A 25,159-nucleotide genomic window follows, 5' to 3' on the forward strand; every position below is an offset into this window, starting at 1 on the left:
ACTAAATATACTTACCTTTTTTAATTAAGATTTAAATTTTTTTTTTTTGTTTGAGAAGAACTAAGATTAAAAGTTAAAAACAACTTGAAATAACCTAAAATAGTATGACCATCTAGATTTTAGTTTTATGATTTAAATAGTTAATAATAAGAGACAACAAAAATAACAAAAAGAATACGGTTAAAACTCAATTTAAATTAAAGAATGTGATTAGGTGAATGAGAATGCACTGTCAAACTGCTTGTCAACCATATGGCATAACAATGTAACTATTTTTTCTAAAAAGAAAAATTATGTTATAAATGTTTAAATATTTTTCATTTTATATAGAACATGAGAATTGAGATTCTCAAAGTTAGTATTAAGTTTATAACATAATTTAATTAATTATTTTTTTCTTTTAAAATAAAAAAAGATGGTGATGGCTACTTAAATGAAAGTGGACCAAATCCAAATTGTCATACCTAATAAAATGAAAGTAGTTAAATTAATGAAATAAAAAGAAAAGAAAAGGCGAAATATTTGAAAATAGAGACAGAAAATATTTATAATTGTCAGATGAGAAAATTGAGTTAGTTTGATTTTGAGTGTGATGGACCGAGTCGTGAGAGTGGAAAAGCCCAAACTCTAATTTATCGCCTCATCACAAAACCGCTAAAACTGAGAGGGGGCACTGTCTGTCTCTCAACGCCTCATCGCATCTTCCGCTTTTTCCTTTGGTTTCCCCTTTTCTCACAGCCCTGTTTCTTTAACATCTCTCCCTTTCCCCCCTCCCATGCTTTCTCTCTCTACAATCTCTCTCTCCTCTTTCGCCATGTGAAACTCAAAGCCTAAGCCCTAATTACCTCCACCCGCCATGTCTCTTCGCCGATCCTTTCTCTCTCGGAGGTTCTCTTCCAAGTCTTCCTCTAGAGGAGATCTCAATGCTCTTCCTGGAATTCTTCCCCTCTCCTCCGACTTTGATCATTCCTCCCCTCTCTCTGGAGCTTCTCATCCTCAATCCTCTTGGTCTTCCATGCTTCCCGAGCTTCTTCGGGAGATCATTCAGCGGGTTGAGGCTGAAGAACACGGTTGGCCCAATCGCCAGAACGTTGTTTCTTGTGCTTGTGTTTGTAAACGTTGGCGGGATATTACTAAAGAGGTCGCCAGGGCCACACCTCATTCCGGAAAAATTACTTTCCCTTCCTGTCTCAAACAGGTATTTCCTTGTTTCTTCTTGTTCTGATATATTTGTTGGTCAAATTGTGTGCAAGTCTCCTCATACCATTTCGCTCCTTCGCGTTCATCTGATTATTGTTTTTATTTATTTCAATTACTTTTTTCATTTCATCTGACAAGTATTTGGGTGATTAGATTCCATAACTCAGCGTTAGTTTTTTGAAAAATGTGCGGTGTTGTGCATATTTTCCTGGTTCCGGATGGATTTGGAAGTTGTTGGGGCCGGGGGTATAGATTAATGATAAGCTGTCTGGACGTTGATTACATACAGCTATGAATGTTATATAGAGACTTCTATTTGTTGCGGATGGGCCACTTCACGACTTTTGTTGTATTGAATGATTTATGACACGTACGAGATTAAATAACTTATGAATCGTAATTAATTCTGAATCATAAGGTTTGTAATATAGTTCTCTTCTGAATCTTACCAGAAATCATTGTCTTATGAGTTGTTGAACGAAAATTTTATCTTAATGTAATTATTTGGTACATGGTACACTTTTGCCGTCTGAATGTTTATCTAAATATGGTAATGTCTAATGCAGCCTGGACCAAGTGATCTTCCACATCAGTGTCTTATAAAAAGGAATAAGAAGACTTCAACATTTTTCCTTTATCTTGCCCTTACACCATGTGAGTAACTTCTGGTGTATTTATTCAATTTGTGGAGTAAAAAGGGTAAAGTGTGATAGCACCGAAATTGGAGTGAAGTTTCATATTTCATGCTATATTTCCCTCATTTTTGTTGCATCTGACTTACGGAAGACTAAGGAGATTTATTTAGTTTAGTCAAGTCCATTGGTCTATGCTCCTCTTCCCACTTGATTCACCTTGAAAAGAATTGAAACTAATTACATTTCTTTTTCAAGGCATGAACGTAGTGACAGTTCATAAGTACTTGAAAATTCATTCAAGCGGGTGCCTAAACACTTGCAGAATTACCTAACATAGATAATTTGATGGAGTGATATATCTTCTTTTGAATGTGGGTCCAAGATCGCATTTGGATTTAAAAATTTTATATCATAGTATTAGTTAATCAATGAAACAATCTGAGCATTCTTGAGGGTTTTATGGTTGAAATGGAAATGATGATTATTGTTGAGAATGTAACGCTCATGTCTTGGGTTCTTTTATTATAAATATCTGTGCGTTTTGTACATGATTTTGATTTTTCTTGTTCTCTTAAACACTCATTTTGGTGGATGCAATACTTCCCTCTTTTTAAGTTATGGTTCTTTTATCCGGTAGTACGTTTCTTAATCCTTTTGTTTGTTTAGTCCTGCTTATCATGAAAGGCCTGGTCAAGATTACAAGTTTTTCTTGTCCTCTAAATAAGGATTCATTGAGGCTGGCATGGGCAACCAAGGAGGCTTATGTTTAACTTCAGTTAGGATTGATAGCCATATGGGATTAATTGGTTAGCTTAATTTCTCTCCCTTGCGCACATGCATGAACTCATCAATCATTAATTGAATTTATGGAAGTCTAAATTTTTCTAACCTCCTGAGCATAGGCCATGGCAACTGGTTTAGGCATTATAGCTTCAACCAAAAGGTTAGTTTGACTCTTAACCAAGAGAAAGATTAACTTTCTGTTTTCTTCTTTTTCAACTCTGGATTCTAGTTAAAAATCCACAAGTTCAACCTTTTAAAGTTATAATTTATATATACAACTCTTTGCATTTAATTTGCAACTTTTGTGTTTCTGTGTGTCTGCATTGTAATTGGTGACTGGCATGTCTCGCTTCTCTCTCCTTCTTATATATATATATATATATATATATATTTATTTATTTATTTATTTTGTAGTCTTATCATTATGTATCTTACCTTACTGTTGTTTGTCATTTCCTATTAGTAACAGAGAAATTTGTATGTGTGATATTAGCTCATTTAATATTTTTTCCCCTACCTTTCCAGCATTTACAGATAAGGGAAAATTCCTCTTAGCCGCACGGAGATATAGGCATGGAGCTCATACTGAGTATATCATATCCCTTGATGCTGAAGACTTATCCCAAGGAAGCAATGCTTATGTGGGGAAGTTAAGGTACGATACCTGTCATTGAGAGAATTTAGTTGGAACAAATTGATTGTTTTGGTGCATGCTATTTTCATTTCTTTTTGATACCTGATACACTGGGATGCATGCTGTGAACTAGTTTTACTTCATTAATATAATGGTGGGAATATTTATATCTGCTGCCTGATCTTCCTTGCATACACTGTCAAACATCTTTTGAGGATTACAAGAATCAGAACTATGAATCTACGAATCATTAGTGTGATAACGTCATAGAGCTATTATTTTTAAGTTCAACTGAGAAAACCAGCGACAACAATTGTTTGGGATACTAATTTTGGGGGAATATTCCTGAACAAGAGGGACGAGAATTTCTCCTGTTGAAATAAGGGTAGGATGAACAATAACTTTAGAAATGTTTGTGCCTATGAGAACCATAGTATCGAATACAGTTTTTGCTGAAAGAGAAGTCATTTAGATAGTTTACTCCTAAACTACAGAGATATTATTAGTTAACACATTTTTTCATTTTAATGCAAAAAAAGGGTATCCTTTTTCTCTCACTAATATGTGCAAAATGATTTCACTGTTAGCTTGGCAAATTTTCTGCTTCAATTTTCTGGTTACAAATTTTAAATCTAGCATGTCTTTTCCTTTTAGCACGTGCACTAAGTTACACCATTTTCCGATCACCTTGCAGCTCCGATTTTCTTGGCACAAATTTTACCATTTATGACAGCCAACCACCACATAATGGTGCAAAGCCATCAAACAGTAAATCAAGCCGCCGGTTTGCAAGCAAGCAAATTAGCCCACAAGTGTCAGCAGGTAACTTTGAGGTTGGGCAAGTTTCTTACAAATTTAATCTCTTGAAATCAAGAGGCCCAAGGCGAATGATATGCTCTCTAAAATGCCCATTATCCGAAGACAATGGAAGCAACAAACCTTGTGAGAACTCGAAGATGAAGAAATCTGAGTTTCTTTCTTCCTCATCTGGGTTGACAATCTTAAGAAACAAGGCACCTAGGTGGCACGAGCACCTGCAATGCTGGTGCTTGAATTTTCATGGTCGGGTTACAGTAGCATCTGTTAAGAACTTTCAACTTGTTGCTACTGTTGACCATACCCAGCCAGGAGGCAAAGGGGACGAAGAAACAGTTCTACTACAGTTTGGAAAGGTAGGCGACGATACGTTTACTATGGATTATAGGCAGCCATTATCAGCTTTCCAGGCTTTCGCCATTTGCCTTACGAGCTTTGGCACTAAGCTGGCGTGCGAATAGTAGTATATTTTACCAAAATTTGTTTAAGAAAATGGGGGGCTTCATTGATACAAGTCTTTTTCTTTGTACATGGTGTTGTTGTTATTGTGTAATTGTGACCACTTGAAAAAGAAAGATTGAAGTTCAAAGCAATCAAACAATACAGTATTGTGTGGTGCTAGCAAGCACTATGGCTTCTTTAAATCTTTATGTATATGTAACATATATAATTAAAAAAGGACGGAGAATTGTTTATTCACCTCAATGTTTTGATATTGTTGCTCTTGTGTTTCTCTACTCATACCTTAACTTTTTAGGTTCTTTTCTTCCCTTTTAGTGGTGGAAATGGCAGTTAAGATGTTTCCTTTGGTTTGTACTGCCAGAAATTATGTTTGTTATAATCACAACATCATCTTTCAACAACGTTTTTGAAGTCATTTTGATTGCCCTTCTGGGGAAATATATTACTAAAATCATGTTGTTTTGGTGGTTGCTTTGAAAATTTAAGTTATTGAATTATCATTCTACTCATTTGTTCGGTGTTGTGATCTTCTTTATGTTTATGTTAACACGTTTTTTATTTCTATTTTTATTGTTTTTCGTTAAATTACTTCAACTAATGGGATGGGAGGGTTTGCACATCCCTTAGTACACAAGTTTTTTTTAAAAAATGAAACCAACAAAATATTACTCATTTTTAAAGGTATGAAACCTTAATTTGTTAACAAAATATTACTGAAAAAAGTTCAATTTGTTATTTTTTTCAGAATATATTAGTCATACGTACGTATGAAACCATTATGATATTAATTATTTTATTTAAAGTTTCTTGTAAAAGTAATGGTAACTAATAACTTCAACGTTTTATTTTATGAATACTTCAATTGATATTTTTATAAAGATTTAGTAATTTGCAATTGAAGTATGTCTAATCTACAGAATGGTTGCGAACCCTAGTAAATCAAAGCTCAACTCTTACAAAATGTTTAATAAAGAAAATCTGGCATTATGGAGTATGAATTACATGTATAAGTTTAATATAATTAAAAAAAGAGATATGTTATTTAAGAAAGAGAGTATGTTACTCATGCCACTTTAATTTATCCATCAAACCAAAGCAAACATATAGAATCAACATTCACGACAAAAATGCATAATAAAAACTTTTTGAAGTCTATGATACAAGCATCAATATTTCAAGGATTGATATTACAATCAAAACTATGTATAAAAAACATGTAATATTTAGAGTTCATCTTCTTAAATATGGGCCTGAAACAGTCTTCCTTTTTGGGCCGAAAGTGAAAAAGGCTGAAGGCCCACTAACGGAAAACTCCCCGATCGGCAGAAGCTCCGAGGGATCTTCTTCTCTCTTCCGAGCTCGTTTTCGTGACGCCGAAGTGGAGAAAACTATGGAACAAAGGCGATCGAAGATGAGGATCGCCATAATCCACCCAGACCTTGGTATAGGTAACAACATCAGTTTTCTCTACTGTTTCAATTGCTGAATTTCGATTAACGTCTCTCTTTTTCATTTCTCTGTATTGGTTAGAATTTTGATTTATCGAAGATGATAAAGTATTCCTGTAAGCGCATTAGGATATTTTTATCGATTTTTGGCGGATTGCACCGGCACATTATGTGAATTTGGCTCTTGTTTTGTGTTGATTCGTGTTGTTACTCTTTTCTCCTTAGATGTATGGAGTGCTGGCCTGTTCAACTTAATAAATTTAAATTGCTAATTTTTTATTTTTTTTTATGTGTTTGATTCTTTGGATGGTAATTCGTTAGTAATACATTGGAAAAGGTGGTATGACTTTTTTGAGCATGTTAATCTTCGAGTTACAGGTTGAGAATACATTGAAAGGATTAAACTTCACATAGATCTTAAATTTTAAATTTTGATATCAGTGGTGATTTAACATACATTTTGATGGAATTTCACCAAAGGAAGCTATAATCAGTCATATTTTTCTAGTTATCATCTCCCCGTCTGTTTCTATACAATAATAGTCGAAAACAATGAAGGGTGTTAATTTCCCAACGATTATCCAGAAAACGGAAGAAAACTAAGAATGGATTTCTTATTTCTTAGCGTGCAACTTAGGCAATAAACTTTCCAACTGACTGGAAGTCGAGTCATGCAAATAATAATTCTGAGATTCAATCCGAAGTTTCATTTTTGATTTCTTAATATATATTTTTTTATATCTTTGTTCAACTTTCATCTATTAAGATAGAAGATATTTAAAATTAGAATCAATGGACGACAATTTCTTCCATTCCATGCTTCTTCTTGTTCTAATTTAGTATCTGTAAATATATTTTCTAACCTTCCGAGTTCATCGCCATAGAAGTTTGTAACTGAGTATAGTGTTTACAGGTGGAGCTGAGAGATTGATTGTAGATGCTGCTGTTGAACTTGCTTCGCAAGGACACAACGTCCATATTTTTACATCACACCACGACAAAAATCGGTGCTTTGAGGAGACCCTTGCTGGTGTGCTTTACTGCCTTTTCTCCTATGGATTTGTATCGGGAATGATATACTGACGAAAAGAGTTTTATGTAGTTTAAAAAAATGTGAAATATGAGGAACTTCTAGTGTCTTTAAACTCAATTATCTAACAGTATCTTCTAAACTATATCACAGTCTTAATTTGAATGAGGCATTTGTGTAGCATGGGGCTTTGATAAAGTAATAATGTATTTTATATATAACATATCAACTCCTTTGCTGTTCAAAGTAGAAACTTCTATGCTGAGAAATTGTGATGGCCCCATGTTGCTTTAGTGATTGCTTTAAGGATGTTCATTCAATGATCAGGGAGAGAAACAACAAAGTGTTTCGTGGTGTGGAGAGAGACTCTGGTGTGGTTTGGTCTTTAATGAGGTTTCATGGGCTTTGGTTTTGTAGACATTTTGTTATTATGAGTCAATATCTTAGTTGTGAACTCTTTCTCTTGGAGGTTTTTTGTGGGCTTGGATTTTTGTATGCCCTTGGGTTTTTTCATTTTTTTTCCTCAATGGAAGCAATTGTTTTTATCCAGAGAAAAAAAAAAAGGGAAAAAAGCAAGTGATTGCTTATTGTAATTTTCTTCAAATTTCTGCTATAGCATTTCTCAGCTTTTCATTCTAATACTTTCATTTGTAATTTTTCCCAGGAACGTTTCCTGTTACTGTGTATGGTGATTTCCTACCTCGCCACATATTTTACCGCCTTCATGCAGTTTGTGCATACCTACGGTGTATTTTTGTCACTCTTTGCATGCTGTTCATGTGGTCATCGTTTGATGTCGTACTAGCAGATCAGGTTTCTGTTGTTGTTCCAATACTCAAATTGAGAAGGTCATCAAAGGTATGGACCTTTTCCCAAAATTGTCCAGACGTCACTTTTATCATGGTTGACTAAAGAAGCTACATTCTTATCCAGGTTGTATTTTATTGTCATTTTCCGGATCTCTTACTGGCCAAGCACACTACAATTTTGAGGAGGCTGTATAGAAAACCCATAGACTTGATCGAAGAACTGACTACCGGTACAGTTTCTGACAATACATCTATTTCTTTCAATTCTTACCTTCATTTAATATTATATTCATCCTACTCTTTGATATTTGCATTTATCACTTTTCATAATCACAGGAATGGCAGATCTGATATTAGTTAATAGCAAATTTACTGCATCCACTTTTGCCAAGACATTCAAACATCTTGAAGCACGAGGAGTTCGACCTGCTGTTCTCTATCCAGCGGTTAATGTAGATCAGTTTGATGAGCCCCATTCTTCTAAGTAACGGACATGTTTGTATATCTCTTGTTCCTTTGAGTTGAAAAACTTTTTATTGTGATCTGCAGTATGTAAAATAGTTTTTTTTCTCTCCATTTTAAAAAATGATTATTATAATAATTATTTTTTTAATGTTCTCTGTTATATTTGTTTCAATTCTTATAAATTCGTTTATATCAGGTTGAGTTTTCTTTCTATCAACCGTTTTGAAAGGAAGAAAAACATTGAATTAGCTATCTCAGCCTTTGCCAAGCTTGGCACACTTGAAGGATGCACTCTTCAAGATTACAATGTAGCTGATGTTTCCTTGGTCATTGCTGGCAAGTTTCAACTTTTTCCCTTAGTACTAACGTGTTTTGTGGGTGTGAAATTAAACCCTGGTGTTTTGTCGATTGTGTCTCCTACCATGTTAGACTGGGGTGTGAATCCTATTGAAAAATTATTATACCAAAAGGAGGCTTTAAATTTTAATGTTCAGTAGAAGTAAGTGATTTGCTTGCATTAACTAAGAGGACTTTACACAAGCTTGAAAATGATTTCATTTCGAGAAACTTCAGTTATGCATTCATTTTGTTTACTGTAATGGAATGAGATGGGATCTGCTTGGAGATTTTACTAAATAGTTTAATACCTCAGCTCTTCCAAACACCAAGCATCAAATGTAGAATGGCTTGGCTAGCTAGTTAATGGACTCAACTCTTTATCTCGGTTCTGCGTCCCATTAATAACTGTGACTCGATGAGTTCAAGCTTTTGATACAGTCCAAATTATACATCATAGATGATTCTATTTTCTGAAGATCTCCTGCAGAGTAATTTTACCATCGCACAACTTTTTAAAACATTTTTCTCTTCACATTTTATTGCAGGAGGTTTTGATAAACGGCTTAGAGAGAATGTTGAATACTTGGAGGAGCTCAAGAATTTAGCTGAAAGAGAAGGTGTATCAGAACGTGTTACCTTCATCACATCCTGCTCAACACTCGAAAGAAACGCGCTCCTTTCCCAATGCCTGTGTGTTCTCTACACGCCGAAGGTTTGTGCATCTCCCCTTACACGAACTCCTCCTAGACCCCACGTTTCATTCTTACAGTCATATGAATTAATCCAGGATGAGCATTTTGGCATTGTTCCTTTGGAAGCCATGGCAGCTTACAAGCCAGTTATTGCATGCAACAGCGGGGGTCCAGTTGAAACCATAAAACATGGCACCACAGGATTTCTTTGTTCGCCTAATTCTCAAGAGTTCTCTGTGGCAATGGCGAAACTCGTTCAGGATCCTGCCATGGCAGCAAGAATGGGTAGGGAAGCCCGACAACACATTGTCAATTCTTTCTCTACAAAGATATTTGGTCAGCAACTGAATCAATACGTTGTGGATATCGCTCGACTTAAGAGAGACTGAAACTGAAGATCAATTTAGTATGAAGTCAATTCGCCACTAGGTACTGCACAACTCTTTGAACCCTAACTTATGGATATTTTGTAAATTGGTAAAATCAGAAACACCATTTACACATGCTGCTTTGTTCTATATATATATCTTTTGAGCACTTGTTTGGTCTGTCAGTTGAAGATGTGAATTAGAGCTCATTTGAGTTTGAGTTGTTTAGATTTAGAACTCATTTATGAGTGTGATAATAGTTATTAAAAACTGAAAGCTTTGGCCGGAGTTATATAAGCTTGAGAATTTTGGTTGAAACAATTTCTGTTTGCTGGAAATTTTGATGGGAATTCGAATTTCCTGTTCAGTTTATGAGTATCTTTGTTCCTGCTTTTTTTTTTTTTTTTTTTGTAATTCTCTAAATTCAATATTGTTGTGTGGAATTATCGACTTTTGATGTCTTTTCTACTTATTTATTAATTCAAAAGTCTTTTCTACTTATCTATTAATTCACTTCAAACACGAAGATGTTATATTTTCATGACTTTATTATCTTTGTTTTTTTCCCCTTCATATAAATGACCTCTTCTTTTTCTATCTTTGTTATTATTCATTTTTATTTTATTATCTCGTAATTTTTGAATTAAAAAATAATAAGAATCACAATATTTTGCTCGAAAATATTTTCCCAAAGAGTTAAATATTCTAAATTATTGTACGTACTACTACTGTGAATGCTATTTATTATTGTTGTTCTTTTATATAAACGTCCACCTTAACAAAAAAAAAAAAAATTGGTGTAGTGAGAGAGTTTCAATTGCAACGAGCATTGTGTCTATTTAAAAGTATGAATTTTGTTCAATTTATTGTTATCATTACATTTATCTCTACCTTTAAGAGTAGAGCAGTAACGAGAAGACAAGTAGTATAGTGTTTAGTCTCACCTTCTTCCTTTCCTATTGATCTATAACAGTTCCATTGGGGTAAATGTAGTTTAAAATGGAGCCAATGAACTCAAGAGATTATGTTTCGAGGTTTGACCCATTTCAATTCCTTGTTATTGTTTTGTAATTGTATTTCAATCCTCTGGATGGAAAGGCCTAAAGTTTTATTTATAAATGTAGAACTCTATCACTTTCACTCTTTCATCTCTTTAACTTATCATACCATACAATGCTCACCATGCTTGCTTAAAGATAGACTTCTGTAAAGAAAACATATGTTTGGCTAAAACTCCAAATAAATTGGAGTTAGTAGAGAGAATTTCTTTTCTTTAATTTTCTTAATTAACTCACTTATATGTTTTATTTGATTTATTATAATATTATATTTTTTCGATATTCGTGTTTCCGTTGTGCCTTATTTTCTTAACACTTTATTAGCATAAACTCTAATTGTCTTCTCCGCTAAAGGTAGGTTGGATTTTTCTCACTTTATTATAAAAATGTTATTTTGCATATTTGATGTATATTAAATTTCTAATATAATTATAATATTTTATGATGTTGTTACCATGACAAATCTTGTAAAACTAGAATTTACGACCATTCACATCAACGGTAACAATGATTTACATGAGTTTTTTTATGCTGAGATGTATCTCGACACCTTGAATCTCGAAGATACAATTAAAGAAAGAAATGCAACGACCAATCAAGAAAAAGCGAAAGCCATGATTTTACTTCATTATCACATTCATGAGGACTTGAAGTTAAAATATTTAACAATAAAACATCCTCATATGTCATGGAGTAAATTCAAAGAAAGGTGTGGTCATTAAAAATTAGTTCATCTTCCTCAAGCTCGTTATGATGGGATACATTTGATGCCACAAGATTTTAAACCAGCAAGTGATTACAATTCTGAATTATTTAGAATTAGTACAAAATTGTTGTTATGCAACGAAAAACTTACTGATACAGATATATTGGAAGATATATTTTCTACTTTTCATATCTTGAATATGCTTCTGCAGCACTAATATCGAGAGGAAGGTTTTACAAAATATTATGAACACATCTCATGTTTTCTTGTTCTTAAACAAAATAATGAGTTGTGATGAAAAACCACAAATCTTGACCAACTGGAACAAAACCATTTCCTGAAGCGAATGTTGTGAATTTTAATTGTGGACGGGGACATAGTCGTTGTCGTGGTTGAAGTAGAGACTATGGTAGAGGAAGAAAGAATTCTTATTTTGTGGTGGTCGTTCTAATAATTCAAATTTCAAAAGAACCACATGAAACGATTATCATAAAATGAAAGCTACACAAGATAGGAATTCAAAAAGTGATAAAGAGATATGCTACATATGTGGTATGGCTCGACTAGACATTATGGTCACATGTAGAAGTCATTTTTGCCTATCAAAATAATGATATATTTGATCAATCTAACTGACTAATTTGGATGTGGTAAATTTCTTTAAAACTCCTAAAGAAACGGACACAGTTGAAGCAAAAAATGTTTCTTTTGACTTTGAAAAAATATAGAATAATGTTGTTATTTTTTCTTTTTATCTATCTTCATGTTTTGTTTTCATTAAGATTAAGCATTTTACATTTCAAGTGTGTTGTACTTATTGTACTTATTTTCTTTTAAAGGAATAAATATGCATTATTTTCATACGTTGGGTGATTCATAAATGAGCAAAGAAGATCTGTCTGGCAGATGGTACAACCACACATACAACACTTACAGATAAAAAAAGTATTTTTTCAATATGATAATACTGGAAGCAAAAGTCAATACAATATCAAGTTTTGCAAACTTAATTGAAGGGTTTGAAAAAGTAAATGTTATTTTGCCTAGACGAACAAAATTTACAATTGATATAGAATTTTTGGATGTGTAGCATATGTTTTATTGCTCACAATATACTAAGATGGATCCTCAAAGGAGGCTAGGAATATATGTTTACTTTAATTCTCCATCAATTAATAAATATCTTGAACCGATGTATTTACACGATTTGCTGATTGTTATTTTAATGAAACAAAATTTCCACTATTAGAGGGAGAAATTAAGAAGTTAGAAAAAGAAATTACATGAAATAAATTATTATTGTCTCATTTCATTTCGATCCTCGTACAAATTGTTGTAAACTTAAAGTTTAGAAAATAATTCATTTGTAAAATTAACAAATCAGTTTACCAGATGCATTTGTAGATGCAAAGAAAGTAACAAAGTCACATTTAAAGGCTGCAAATGTCCCATAAAAATTGATATCTCAACCCAACAAGTTGTCATTAAGGAATATGAAACACACCAGAAGCGTTGTAAACCTGTGGGTTCCAAAGATAAAATTCCTCGAAAAAGAAAGAGAGTCAATAATTCGATTATAGATATAGATGTTTTAAAAGAAAGTGAAAATTTGACTCCTGACAAAATATCAAAGGATAAGACAAGTGAGGATAATAATGAGTTTTCGATATACTCGTCCTAACAAGAAAAAGATGAAATTGAACTAATATAGTTGTTGACAACATTTTTGCACATAATGTTGCTCTTGATATTATAACAAAAAATAAGGATCTTGGATCAAAATCTATTGAAGAATGCCGATATAGAAAATATTGGTCTTCGTGGAAAGAAGCAATTGAGGCATAATAAATTTACTTTCAAAATGTTAAGTTTTTAGACCAGTAATCCAAACACTAAAATGTGTCAAACTTGTAGAATATAAATAGGTATTTGTGAGAAAAAGAAATGAAGATAATGAGATTATGAGATATAAAGCAATATTAGTTGTACAAAGTTTTTCACGAAGACCGGGTATTGATTATGAGAAGACGTATTCTCCGATGGTGGATGCAATCACCTTAAGATTTTTAATTGGTCTGACTATTATGAAAATCTAGACACGCATCTTATGGACGATGTAGGCATAGCATATTTGTATGGATCTTTTGATAATAATATTTATATGAAAGTCCTAGAATGATTTAAGATGCTTGAAACATATAAATCAAGTTCTCGGAAATTATATATTCCATAAAGTTGTAGAATCATTATATAGATTGAAACAATCATGACGAATATGGTATAATTGTCTGAGTGGATATTTGTTGAAAAAAGGATATCAAAATAATCTAATTATGTCCATACATTTTTATAAATAAATTACAGTTAAGATTTTCTATTATAATTAATTACATATGTTGATGATTTAAATATAATTGGAACTCCTTGAAGAACTTTCAAAGACAATAGAGTATCTTAAGAAAGAACTTGAGATGGAAAACCTCGAAACAATAAAATTTTGCCTTGATTTGCAAATTGAGCATTTAACAAATGAGATATTTGTTTATCAATCAACTTACACAAGAAATTTTTTGAAAAGATTTTATATGAATAAAACACATCCATTTAAACATTCAAATGCATGATTGTTCACTATATGTGAAAAAAGATATATTTTGATTTTGAGATGATAACGAAGAACTCCTTGGTTAAGAAGTATACCATATCTTAGTGTAATTTGTGAACTTATGTATCTTGCTAATAATGCAAGACTAGATATTACATTTTCAGTAAATTTATTAGCTAGATACAATTTCTCTCTAACAAGTAGACATTTGAATGAAATTAAGCATACACTTCGTTATCTTCGAGAAACAACTTATAGGAGATCATTTTATTCAAATTAATCAAATTTTGACTTAGTTGGTTTTACAGATTCTGAATATTTATCTGATCCACACACAAGTAGATCTCTAATGGGTTATCTATTTACATGTGGAGGAACTACTATATCATATCGATTAGTAAAATAGAAAATAACAATCACTTCTTCAAATCATGTTGAAATTCTTGCAATGCATGAAACAAGTCGTGAAACATGTGGTTTGTCTTCTAGTAAAAATCTTCCAATGATACTATATGAAGACGACACAACATGTAGAGCTCAAAGCAAAGTAAGGTTATATTAAAGGCGATGGAACAAAGTACATTTCACTAAAACTTTTATACACTCGTGATCTTGAAGAAAATGGTGACATCACGTCACAACAAATTTGTTCATAGGATAGTTTGGCAAACTTATTTATAAAATTATTACTTACCGCAACTATTGAAAAATTGATGCACAACATTGAAATGCGACAACTCAAAGATCTCAAGTGATGTTTCCATGACTTTGTAAGTGTATAAATTGTATGAAATATGTACATTTTTTCCTTCACTTATTTTTTTCCTAGCAAGGTTTTAGCTAGACATATTTTATATAAATTAATGGACATCTAACCGAGAGAATTATATATATTATGATAATATGTGTTAAATAAATGTCCATCCTTAGTGTTTATTGCCAAGTGGCAATTTATAACTATTTCATTTGTTATCCATGTGTCTCAATATGACACACATTTAGTGTTCATGTAACCCACCGCCTACGTGCAATTTTGTCTCTAAATAGAGGTTTTTATTGGGTTTGTAAGTGACACGCATATTAGTTAAAATTCCAAATAAATTAGTGTTAGTGGAGATAATTTCTTTTCTTTAATTTTCTTTCTTTCTTTATATATCTTATTTTATTTTATTTTATTTATTATAATATTATATTTTTTCGATATCCATGTTATCATTGGGCCACATTTTTACCATAATTATAAACTTTTAACTAATAGTTTTGTAATGAAATAATTTAAATAAATAAACAATCCATGAATGACTTTAATTAAATATAGTAAGTCAAAACTTAATTTTTTTTTGAAAAAAGTAACACTTCTACTAAATTATTTAAGTAAATTGGTTAGTTAGTAAATTAGTTTTATAGTTTCAATACATAATTTTGTTAGAGTTGTTGAATAAATAACAACTTATCAATAAAGTATTGAGTTAAGTAAATATATGTCAACCAAACAATCAATAACAATTAACCTACTAGTTTGTTACAATTATGCATATTAACATTCAAACATTATATTTTTAGAGAGTTTTAATTTAAGTATATCTTAAAAAGATTTTATATAAATAGAAAAAAAGTTTGGTGTATGTGAAGAAAATATTTGGAAAAATAGAGGGACACCCATCAACTATATGTTTCAATTATGATTATAAAGATGATATATCCAACCTCTAACTTGAAAAGGGTGGAAACAAATTATTGAAGTAAATGATAATTAACCTCACTTTAACTTTTTATTAAAAAAAAAGAAAAAGTTTAGGTTGCCTCCAATATAATTTTCCAATCACATTAATTTGGGAGTGTGGAAATTATTGAATTTATAATTGAATGTGCATCATAAACTCTATTATTAGAATAATACACCATTAATTATTTTAATCTATATCGATAATATAAGGGTTTTTTTTTTAAAAAAAAAAGAACACAATCCAAAAATATTTATATCGTATAGAACAATTCTAAAAACAAAAAACGTTTAGAAGCTCACAACGTGAAACAACAAAAATACCTCGTTATTAATTTGCCACACATGCAGACGAAAAGCTTGGTACGTGATTGTTCAGATATTGGTAAATGATCATTCAGATATTGGTACATGATTTTGTATTCTAAACGATCTTATAACAAATCTAAATGAAATGATTGTGTACTAATATCTAAAATCTTAGTACAAGATTTTTGTACCAATATCTAAACGATCTTGGTATACGATCTTGGTATACGATCTTGTATTAAATCTAAATGATCTTTGTATATATACGATCCTATACCAAGATCGTTTAGATTTTGGTGAACAATTGTTTAAATCTATCACTTATCTATCTGCGATAGATGATGATCTATATCTGTCTATTTGGGATAGATAGACAGAGATAGATAGTGATAGTGTGGTGATCTATGTATATGTCTATCTGGAATAGATGACCGATCATTTAGATATTGATATACGATAGTGTAGTGAAAAAAGAAGAAATTCTTGAAGAGGACATGAACAGATTGAAAACAAGAAGAAGTTGGAATATGAAGAATGAGAAGTAATGTTATGAATAAGAAGATGCACAAGCATTTATTGTCAAATTCAAAACCAACAAAGACAAATATAAAATTTATAAAAACACAATGAAGACTTCACGAGCTTTTATCTTTTTGTGTTACATGAACTGTAAACATTTTTTAAATTTGTTCTACATGTGTAAATTAACTTGATATAAGTTTAAAATTTGTTTAACTTCTAAGTGAAAACTGGCTTTAATTATGTTGGTCCATTGAAGGATTTTGCCACCCAAAAGTGAAAATCTGGAAAATACATATAAGCTATTTCATTTTTAAAAAAGAGTTTGAAAAATGAACAAATTCAATTTGATTGTGTTCCTGGTTATAAAACTGCTTTAAAAGACAAAAAAAAATTACCGAAAATATTTACAAATATAACAAGATTTCATAATAAATCAAGGATAGACACTGTGTCTAATCAATGTAAATGTTGATAGTCTATCAGTGCCAAACAACATTTATCGGTGATATTTTGCTATATAACTCTATAATAATAGTACAAAATTTATAACAAAAGAACAATGATCCTAAAGAAATTGATAATAGCTTATCCTATATCAAAATTTTGTTGGTAGTGACTCGTTTTATATGATTGACAAATATGATCAATATCAAATACATTTTCAACAATTGTTTAAATTAATATCGAATTTCGAAATTTTATGATTTACTATATATTCTATTTTCTTTAAACATATTGTTTCCAAATTTTTCTTTTTTTTGAAAAGGAAGAGTCTTCCTTTTTTTCTTTTTGGGGGTAGAGACAGAAAAACAATAATGGGTTTAGATCAATAATTTTCCTATGAAAATTATTCCTAGAAGTATAATATATGAGAAAAAAAAAATCTCCCCATTCCCCTGGTTGTATTTAATTAATTATGGTATAAAATCCTCCACACCCCTAAATGGGCTCCTTCACACCATTGATATTTATATATATATATATCTTTATATATTTTGATTTTGAGGAAGGAAAACAAAAGATTAATTAAAGAATGGAATCCAAATCAATTAATAAAAATGAATGTGAAATTAGCAAAAGTAATATTGGTGATAGGTTCAGAAAATCTTTGCATTTGGAACATCCTTCTGTTGAATGGAGGTATGGGAAACCTCCCACTTATGCATCTGCTAACCAGCTCTTTGAACAAGGCAGAACCAAGGTCTGTGTTTTATTTAATTATATCTTCTATATATTTAATTAGCTCATGTGTTTCATTGATTTAAGTTTTGTTTTATGAATAATAATGGTGTTAGGAATGGCCAGAAGGATCTTTGGAAGAAACTGTGCAAAATGCTGTTAAATCATGGCAAATGGAGATCAACAATAAGGCTAGATTACAGGATTTCAACACCATTAATCCTCACAAATTTAAGCTCTTTGTCAATGGTAATTAAAATTTTCTTTTCACATCGATTGCAACCCACGAAAGGAGAGTTTTTGTTGGTTCGAGTGAGAAAATTTTCCCCACTCGATTGATTAAATTTAGGTCAAGGTTAACCCCATCAACAAAACCGAAATCGAAACACAAATAAATCTACCGTTGATAACATAGTGAGGAATGAATGATTTTGCAAAATTGTCCAATATTATAATTTTGATATATTATTATTATTATTACTACGTAGGAAGAGAGGGATTGGCAGGAGAAGAAGTATTAAGGATTGGAAGCTTCAATGCAATGTTGAAGAGTTCTTTACCAAAAGAATTTCAATTTTACAAAGCAGAAGAAGAAACACATGAATCAGCTCATAATGATTTCAAGACATGCTTTCCAAGAGGTTTTGCATGGGAAGTTATTGAAGTTTATTCACCTCCTCCTTTGATTGCTTTCAAGTTTAGGCATTGGGGTTTCTTTGAAGGACCTTACAAATCCTATTCCCCAACTGGTGAATTGGTTCAATTCTATGGCATGGCCACTCTCAAGGTACTAATAATTATACTTCAATTCTTTAAGCCCCTTTAATTTGCTAACTATTTTGGTTTTGTCTACAAATAAGTTTAATTAACGGTTTAAATTTTTAACGATGATCGTATATTTCGAGAGACGTACAGGTAGATTCATCAATGAAGGTTGAAGAAGTTCATATCTTCTATGATCCAACAGAGCTATTTGGAGGTATTTTAAAGGGTAAAAAAAGTATTATGGATTCTGAATTATCCAAAATAAGTGATTCTTCATCTGCTTCTGCTTGCCCACTCTTCAATACTAAGAAGTAGTTTCAATAAACAAAAATAATGTAACTATTGAACTCAAATATGTCATGTGAAATTATTGTGTGTATTTTTCAATAAATCTCTGTCCATATACATGAATGGAAGGGACCTAAACTTTTACTTTCTATTAAATATATGTGTGTATGGCTTCTAGCCATTTTAGTATGTATTATGTTTGATATAAAGTGGTACAAAATGAAACTTTTTTTTCTTTTTCTTTTTTTAAAGGAAATCAGTGCAAGATAAACTAAACTAAGAACAAAACATGTTAGAAAGAAATTAAGAAGGTTGAATTCACCTATAAAGAAATATTTTTAATTAAGCTAGATTTTCAAATGGCACTCTCCCAGTGTGGATTGCTAACTCATGTGCAACTCGATTACAAAGGCGATTAACCAAAAGAAAATCGTGATCTAATCCTCGTTGGTGAACATTAGTACAAATATAATCAACAAACACCTGAATCTCATTAACATATGTGACTAATTCTTCTAGCCAAAAGCTTCCGTAAGATTTGAGTATCAGTTCCAGCCTGGAGGAGATGCCAACTTTAATAGTTCTAAACAGGCCTTCAAGTTAAACATGACTATTGCCTCAACAAGCAAAACTAACTTGTGAAAGGAAAGTGGCTCTCCATAGAAAGCAAAATATCATCCTTAGAGTCACGAACAAATAACAATGCTTCTGATTTTCACCTCACTATTTAGGACAACTGCATCATTATTCATGTTGGATGAGCCATGGAGAGAGGCAAACCAACGACTAACATCCATTGAAGATAAAGTAGAATTAAGAACCTAAGGAAAGGCAAGTTGACGATCAAGAGATTCTACTACGTTCATTACCCATCTAACAGGGTCAAACTTGAAAAGGATGTGTTGGTCGAAGACAAGAAGTAGGTTGGGTCGATGCCAAATTGAAGGAAGTGATGACCAAGGACTTACTCTGTCAAGCTATCTTCTCATCTGATGATGTTTCATTTTAGGACTTGAGATCGGGGAGGATGATGGCACTGCCCGGTGTTGTAATGATGGAACTTGAGATATACACAACGGAATAAGGATTTAAAAACAATTTAATTGCGCCTAATTTAATATAGATTAATATGCATGAACCACTAAATTACATAGTTAGTTTATAAAAATTATACCTTTGTAGCTCTCGAGTACTTGCAAATTATGTTCAAAATTGACATAAAACCGTCACTAGAATTTACTCGCTATCCTCTGAACTCACATCGGGTTGTGAGACTCGATGAGTGAAGAATTGAACAAAGAAAGAGAATGTATTTGGAGGATAATCAAAAACTTCTAACAGATGAGAGTTGTAATGTTTTTCTTTAGTGAAACTAAGTGAAAAAATCCAACAACAAAAAAATAATTTAATTTCTTAAAGTCCAATTTTTATAAAGAAATTACATACAAATGTTGGATTTTTAATGGATGTAGTTATTCTCCAAAGCCCACACCCCCATTAAGCACTATCTTATAGTTAGCTAGGTGTAAATACCACATGCATCCACTAATTCCCACTAGAGGTAGTGGAACTATCCAACAAAATATTTTATTATTCTACTAACTTTAGTCAAATAGTAAAATGGTCATTTCACAATTTAGTCAAAGTCAAACTCTGACTTTTCAAAGCTGACTTGTTACCATTTTGTTCTTCTTGGTTAATTTCGACCTCTCAAACATGAATCTGCATTCGTTTTTTCAAAATACAAATCACACTTGAATATAGAGTAAGTGCAAGTTTAATTTTTCAAAATCAAAAGTTAGTTGTTTGACTTTTTACAACTTTGACAATTTCCATCATTTTCAAGCTTTCGAATATGAATCTATATTCATATTCTTGATATTCAACTCATATTAAAACAAAGCTTTATCTTTTAACTAATAACCGACAACTATATCATATATACTTATTGGTTTTACTCTCCTTTCTTAATTTAAATAATTTAAATTAATCCAACATACTGTTCTAAGTTTATTCTATATGAACTATCAGAGGAACCTAGTAGACCTACAGATCATGAGATCCAACTATTTGAGATTAACTGGCTAAACTTTTGAAATCGAGTTAATCAATATTCGTTAACTAACGAGTCATTTCACTGAAGTCTCGTAGTTGCACTATTCTCACTATAGATATAGTTGTGTCCATCTCATATAACCATTATTAGTAAGTCAATCCTTCACCAGTTGCTCGTAATCTCAATTGGGTCAAAATATTATTTTACCCCAAGATCACATCATATTTCTTAAGTCCCACCGATCCTCTAATAAACAATTGGTTTAAGGTCCAACCTATAAACAAAATCCCTCTCAAACCAATGAGATGGTACAACCCCTTGTTCATGTCATTTCAAAAACCATAAACAAAATATGGTTAAGCTTTTTTTGTTAAAATTACTTAACAATAGTTTTCTATTATTAGTAAGCTTTTTTGTTTTTGTATAAATGGTTGAGTTGTAAAAAGAAGAGTAAGAGCAAAACAGAAAAAGGTAGATTATCGTACCTCAATAATAAGGGTTCATCTTGTTTTGGGGGTTCTTTCAATGAATAATATCAATGGCTGATTTCACATTGGATGTAGGCATTTTATGTGTCGAACACTTAATCTTGAGTACCCTCTTCTCTCTTTATCTCTACACCTAATATCTTGATTTCGATTATGAGTTCTTGATGTGTTGAAAGGGAGTTCAAGGTGAGTCTTTTGCATTAGTTGCATGCTGAAAGTGATTTTTTCCATCCAATTTTGGTAAAGTTAATACTTCTAGTTGTATTCAAAACTTTATGCCATGTGTCTTTCATGCTAGCTTCCTCTTGCTCCATTGAAAATCTTTAGTTTGTGAGTTTTCATTATCCACCTCGATAGTCGACATTAGAAGTTTGCTTCTCCCACTATACATATTGTCATGGAAAAATGGAAGAGTGTATATGTAAATATGTAAAGTTGTATATACACATAAACCATAAACTTAATACAAAACTCATTGAAAATATGCACATCTCAATATTTTTCTTTTTTGATCTTTTTTAAAACTTATTTATCATTATTAAAATGTTTAAACTATATATACAACATCTCGATATTTATTTGACATTAAAAATAACATTTTATCTCTTGAAATATATCAAACAACATTTTAAGTTTAACTAGGCACAATATTAATTTATGAATAAAAAGTGTTCATTTGAAACGTCGAGCATGGTTTGATGAAAAAGACATCAACTATCATTTCAAACATAAATATCCATATAACAATGGTTGGAACAACAAAATAATAAATAAAGCTATGGATGGAAAGTGACATACAAGAGTGGACCAAGTTATATGTTAAGAATTCATAGAAATTTGAAAAGTAATAATAAAGAAGAGAGAGGTTTTAAAAAAAGAAACGTCAAAATGAAAATAAATGGAAGAGGGGAAGGTGTCACATTATCCACCTATAAAACCACATGTAACTGACTACTCTTTACGCAACACAACCACACACACACACACAGTAGTGTTTAGTTGAAGGATAATTAATCCCATCAAAATTCAAAAACATGGCCACTGAGGGAACTTCAACAACAATCCTTCCTGATCTTCCTGATAAATACAGAGTTTTCTTGCATTTGGAGCCTCCATCTATTAGTTGGAGGCATGGTAAACCCCCAACTTATGGAATTGTTAACCAGCTTTTTGAAGAGGGAAGAACCAAGGTTTTTTCTTTTCTCACTTTTTCCTTTTCTTTCTCTCTAGATCTCATTCACACTTCCCAAACAAACGGATTTTGTTAGTGCTTCTACTTCCATATATATTGACTCTCTTTTATCTTTATAGATCTATCTAGTTAAGATGTTGCTTGGACATGGTTGAGTTATGAAGTCTAGAATTTTTTAGTATATGAAGTTAACAAGTCTGTTTTTGTGGTATATAGTCTAAGATCTAATTTTCAGTTGCATGTTTATTTATTTATTTTGTTACTTATTTGTATAGAGATATATTTGAACAAACTTCCAAATGATCTAATGGAAACAAAGTTGGGTGGGGTTTATCAGTTCCCTTTCATCTCAATCAATTTCTCCCTCAAGTTTCATATTTTTATCTGTTACTCAGTTTTGTTTGTGGTAGGAATGGCCAAAAGGATCCTTAGAAGAAATAGTTCAAAATGCTGTCAAATCATGGGAAATGGAGCTTTCCCACAAGATTAAATTACAGGATTTCAACACCATAAATCCTCACAAGTTCAAGCTTTTTGTTAATGGTAACTACTTTAATTTTCTTATACACACACACACACACATATATATATAGCATGTAATTAAATTGGAGAGAGAGAAAGGAAAAAAACAAACACTGAATAACTGGCAGTTACATGCACATATTCAAAGTAAAAAGGCTTTTTCAACTAACCAGCAAACTTAAAAGAGATGGGACCATGGGTATTCATAGAAATACAAGTTTCACTTTTCAGAAAAACAATTTTGAACAAAGTCAAGTGGGTGACATAAGTCGATGATAAAATTTTTATCCAAGTTCATTTTTCCTACAAAAAGTGCTTTGAAGATCATTTTATCATTCATATAGAACAAGGTCCACAAACCTGTTGATAATGATGGGTGGATGCTGGATATTGAATCCCATTTTAAAATAACCTGTATCAAAGAGTTTCTTTTGGATATTCATGAACGTTTAGCCTAGTTTGTACATGCAATTGCCTGGCCTCAACTCAACATTGTAACAATTTCTAAATCATGTCTGCTAAAACATGTCATTTTTGTCATATATGTACCTATTTAGTATTGATAACAAGAAGAGTTTGATGCATGTATGACAAATGTTGATTCTGTTTTCAAGTATTCAATACGTGTCTGTCATGGACACGCTGGTCAAACTAAAATTGTCTGTATGTGTGGTTGTTTGATATAAACTGAGCTTTGTGTCTGACATACAGGAAGAGAAGGGCTTTCAGGAGAAGAAACACTGAGAATTGGAAGCTACAATGCATTCCTAAAGAGTCCGTTACCAGAGGAATTTCAATATTACAAAGCAGAGGAAGAGACATTTGAATCATCTCACGATGCATTTAGGTCTTGTTTTCCAAGAGGATTTGCATGGGAAGTTATTGAAGTTTATTCACCTCCTCCTTTGATTGCCTTCAAGTTTAGGCATTGGGGTTTTTTTGAAGGACCTTTCAAATCACATTCCCCAACTGGTGAATTGGTTCAATTCTCTGGCTTGGCAACTCTCAAGGTAATTAAACTTGTCTATATGATTCTCCAAACATTTGGGTTTCTTATGTTGTTGACAGTTGGACGTGTGTATGATATTTGGGCAGGTTGATGAATCACTGAGGGTTGAAGAAGCTGAAGTGTATTATGATCCAGCTGAGCTATTTGGAGGTCTTTTGAAGGGAAAAATTACTGCCTCAGAATCCCAAACCAAAGACAATGTGAAAGAAGATTTAGCAGCTTCAGTTGGCTGCCCATTCTTCAAACCAAAGGAGTGATAAGATGTTAATGCAACCTTCAATAATAAATTCTATGTACCAAATTCCGAAAGGGAAAACTTGGCTTTCCAGATAGGCTCACACATCAGAGCATTATCTATTTCTGTTACTTTGTTTAGTAGATGCAGTAACACAAGTACTAATATAAATCTTCCATTGCTATTAATGATTATATAAGTTAAGCTAGCAGGCTACAACCAACATAATTCACAAACTTCAAAAATTATTGTTCAATCAACTTTATAACGCACTGATTTCACAACTCTGATGTTCTCTCGAGTAATTTGAAGTTGTAAAAAAATTTAGTGCATTAAATTTACCTTCTGTCCCTCGGTGTGGTCAGTACTATATATTGTCAGGCAGCAACATGTTACCCTTTTAATTAATTATGTTGGTTGATTGGGGCCTCTTTCCTCCTCTCTGGTTATATTGTTTTATCACATAACATAAACACGAGTGATCAAACTACTTACAAATTATAACAAATTTTTCTATATTTTTTACCGTTTAGATAGACATTAATATAAGTTTATTAGCTTCTATCCGAAAGAAAACCTTGTATAAGTCTATTATTTATATATGTTCATTCCAGTGTTTATAAATAATAAAAGTATATCATTGATACTATACATGATACAAATTATCAAATTAATATAGATTTATTATTGGCCAGAGTTGATAAAGTCTATCACCATTTTCTTCTTCTTTTTTTTCTATTTCCAAAATTAGTTTGATATTTTTAAAACTTCTCAAATCATTATTATTTAACCTTATCTTATATTCCATATACATAGAAGTT

General features: G+C 31.8%; 4 protein-coding genes across 5 annotated transcripts; all 4 read left to right on the plus strand.

Annotated features, from left to right (window-relative positions):
- Positions 1 to 655: 655 nt before the first annotated feature.
- Positions 656 to 4,783, plus strand: LOC101211968 (tubby-like F-box protein 7). The gene is made up of 4 exons (XM_004137189.3): positions 656 to 1,198; positions 1,767 to 1,854; positions 3,144 to 3,273; positions 3,947 to 4,783. The coding sequence occupies exons 1-4, from the start codon at positions 857 to 859 to the stop codon at positions 4,527 to 4,529; spliced, it is 1,143 nt and encodes a 380-aa protein (XP_004137237.1). The 5' UTR covers positions 656 to 856; the 3' UTR covers positions 4,530 to 4,783.
- A 1,049-nt stretch (positions 4,784 to 5,832) lies between these two features.
- LOC101211733 (alpha-1,3/1,6-mannosyltransferase ALG2) lies at positions 5,833 to 10,059 on the plus strand. The gene is made up of 8 exons (XM_004137188.3): positions 5,833 to 5,978; positions 6,892 to 7,008; positions 7,673 to 7,866; positions 7,942 to 8,047; positions 8,154 to 8,301; positions 8,479 to 8,618; positions 9,167 to 9,333; positions 9,409 to 10,059. Exons 1-8 carry the CDS (start codon positions 5,921 to 5,923, stop codon positions 9,700 to 9,702), a joined length of 1,224 nt encoding a protein of 407 aa, XP_004137236.3. The 5' UTR covers positions 5,833 to 5,920; the 3' UTR covers positions 9,703 to 10,059.
- A 7,422-nt stretch (positions 10,060 to 17,481) lies between these two features.
- On the plus strand, positions 17,482 to 19,073 carry LOC101211488 (pathogen-related protein). The gene is made up of 4 exons (XM_004137187.2): positions 17,482 to 17,805; positions 17,900 to 18,032; positions 18,272 to 18,570; positions 18,699 to 19,073. Exons 1-4 carry the CDS (start codon positions 17,638 to 17,640, stop codon positions 18,861 to 18,863), a joined length of 765 nt encoding a protein of 254 aa, XP_004137235.1. The 5' UTR covers positions 17,482 to 17,637; the 3' UTR covers positions 18,864 to 19,073.
- Positions 19,074 to 22,289: 3,216 nt separating this feature from the next.
- Positions 22,290 to 24,583, plus strand: LOC101211238 (pathogen-related protein). Of its 2 annotated transcripts, none has more exons than XM_011654986.2 (4): positions 22,290 to 22,570; positions 22,983 to 23,115; positions 23,806 to 24,104; positions 24,190 to 24,583. In XM_011654986.2, the coding sequence occupies exons 1-4, from the start codon at positions 22,415 to 22,417 to the stop codon at positions 24,358 to 24,360; spliced, it is 759 nt and encodes a 252-aa protein (XP_011653288.1). In that variant the 5' UTR covers positions 22,290 to 22,414; the 3' UTR covers positions 24,361 to 24,583. The 2 variants fall into 2 exon arrangements, with proteins under 2 accessions (XP_011653288.1, XP_011653289.1); XM_011654987.2 differs by having other exon boundaries at positions 22,435 to 22,570; positions 22,968 to 23,115.
- Positions 24,584 to 25,159: the final 576 nt, after the last annotated feature.

Source organism: Cucumis sativus, chromosome 4 (assembly GCF_000004075.3).
Source record: "Cucumis sativus cultivar 9930 chromosome 4, Cucumber_9930_V3, whole genome shotgun sequence".
NCBI classification, from domain to species: Eukaryota; Viridiplantae; Streptophyta; class Magnoliopsida; order Cucurbitales; family Cucurbitaceae; genus Cucumis; species Cucumis sativus.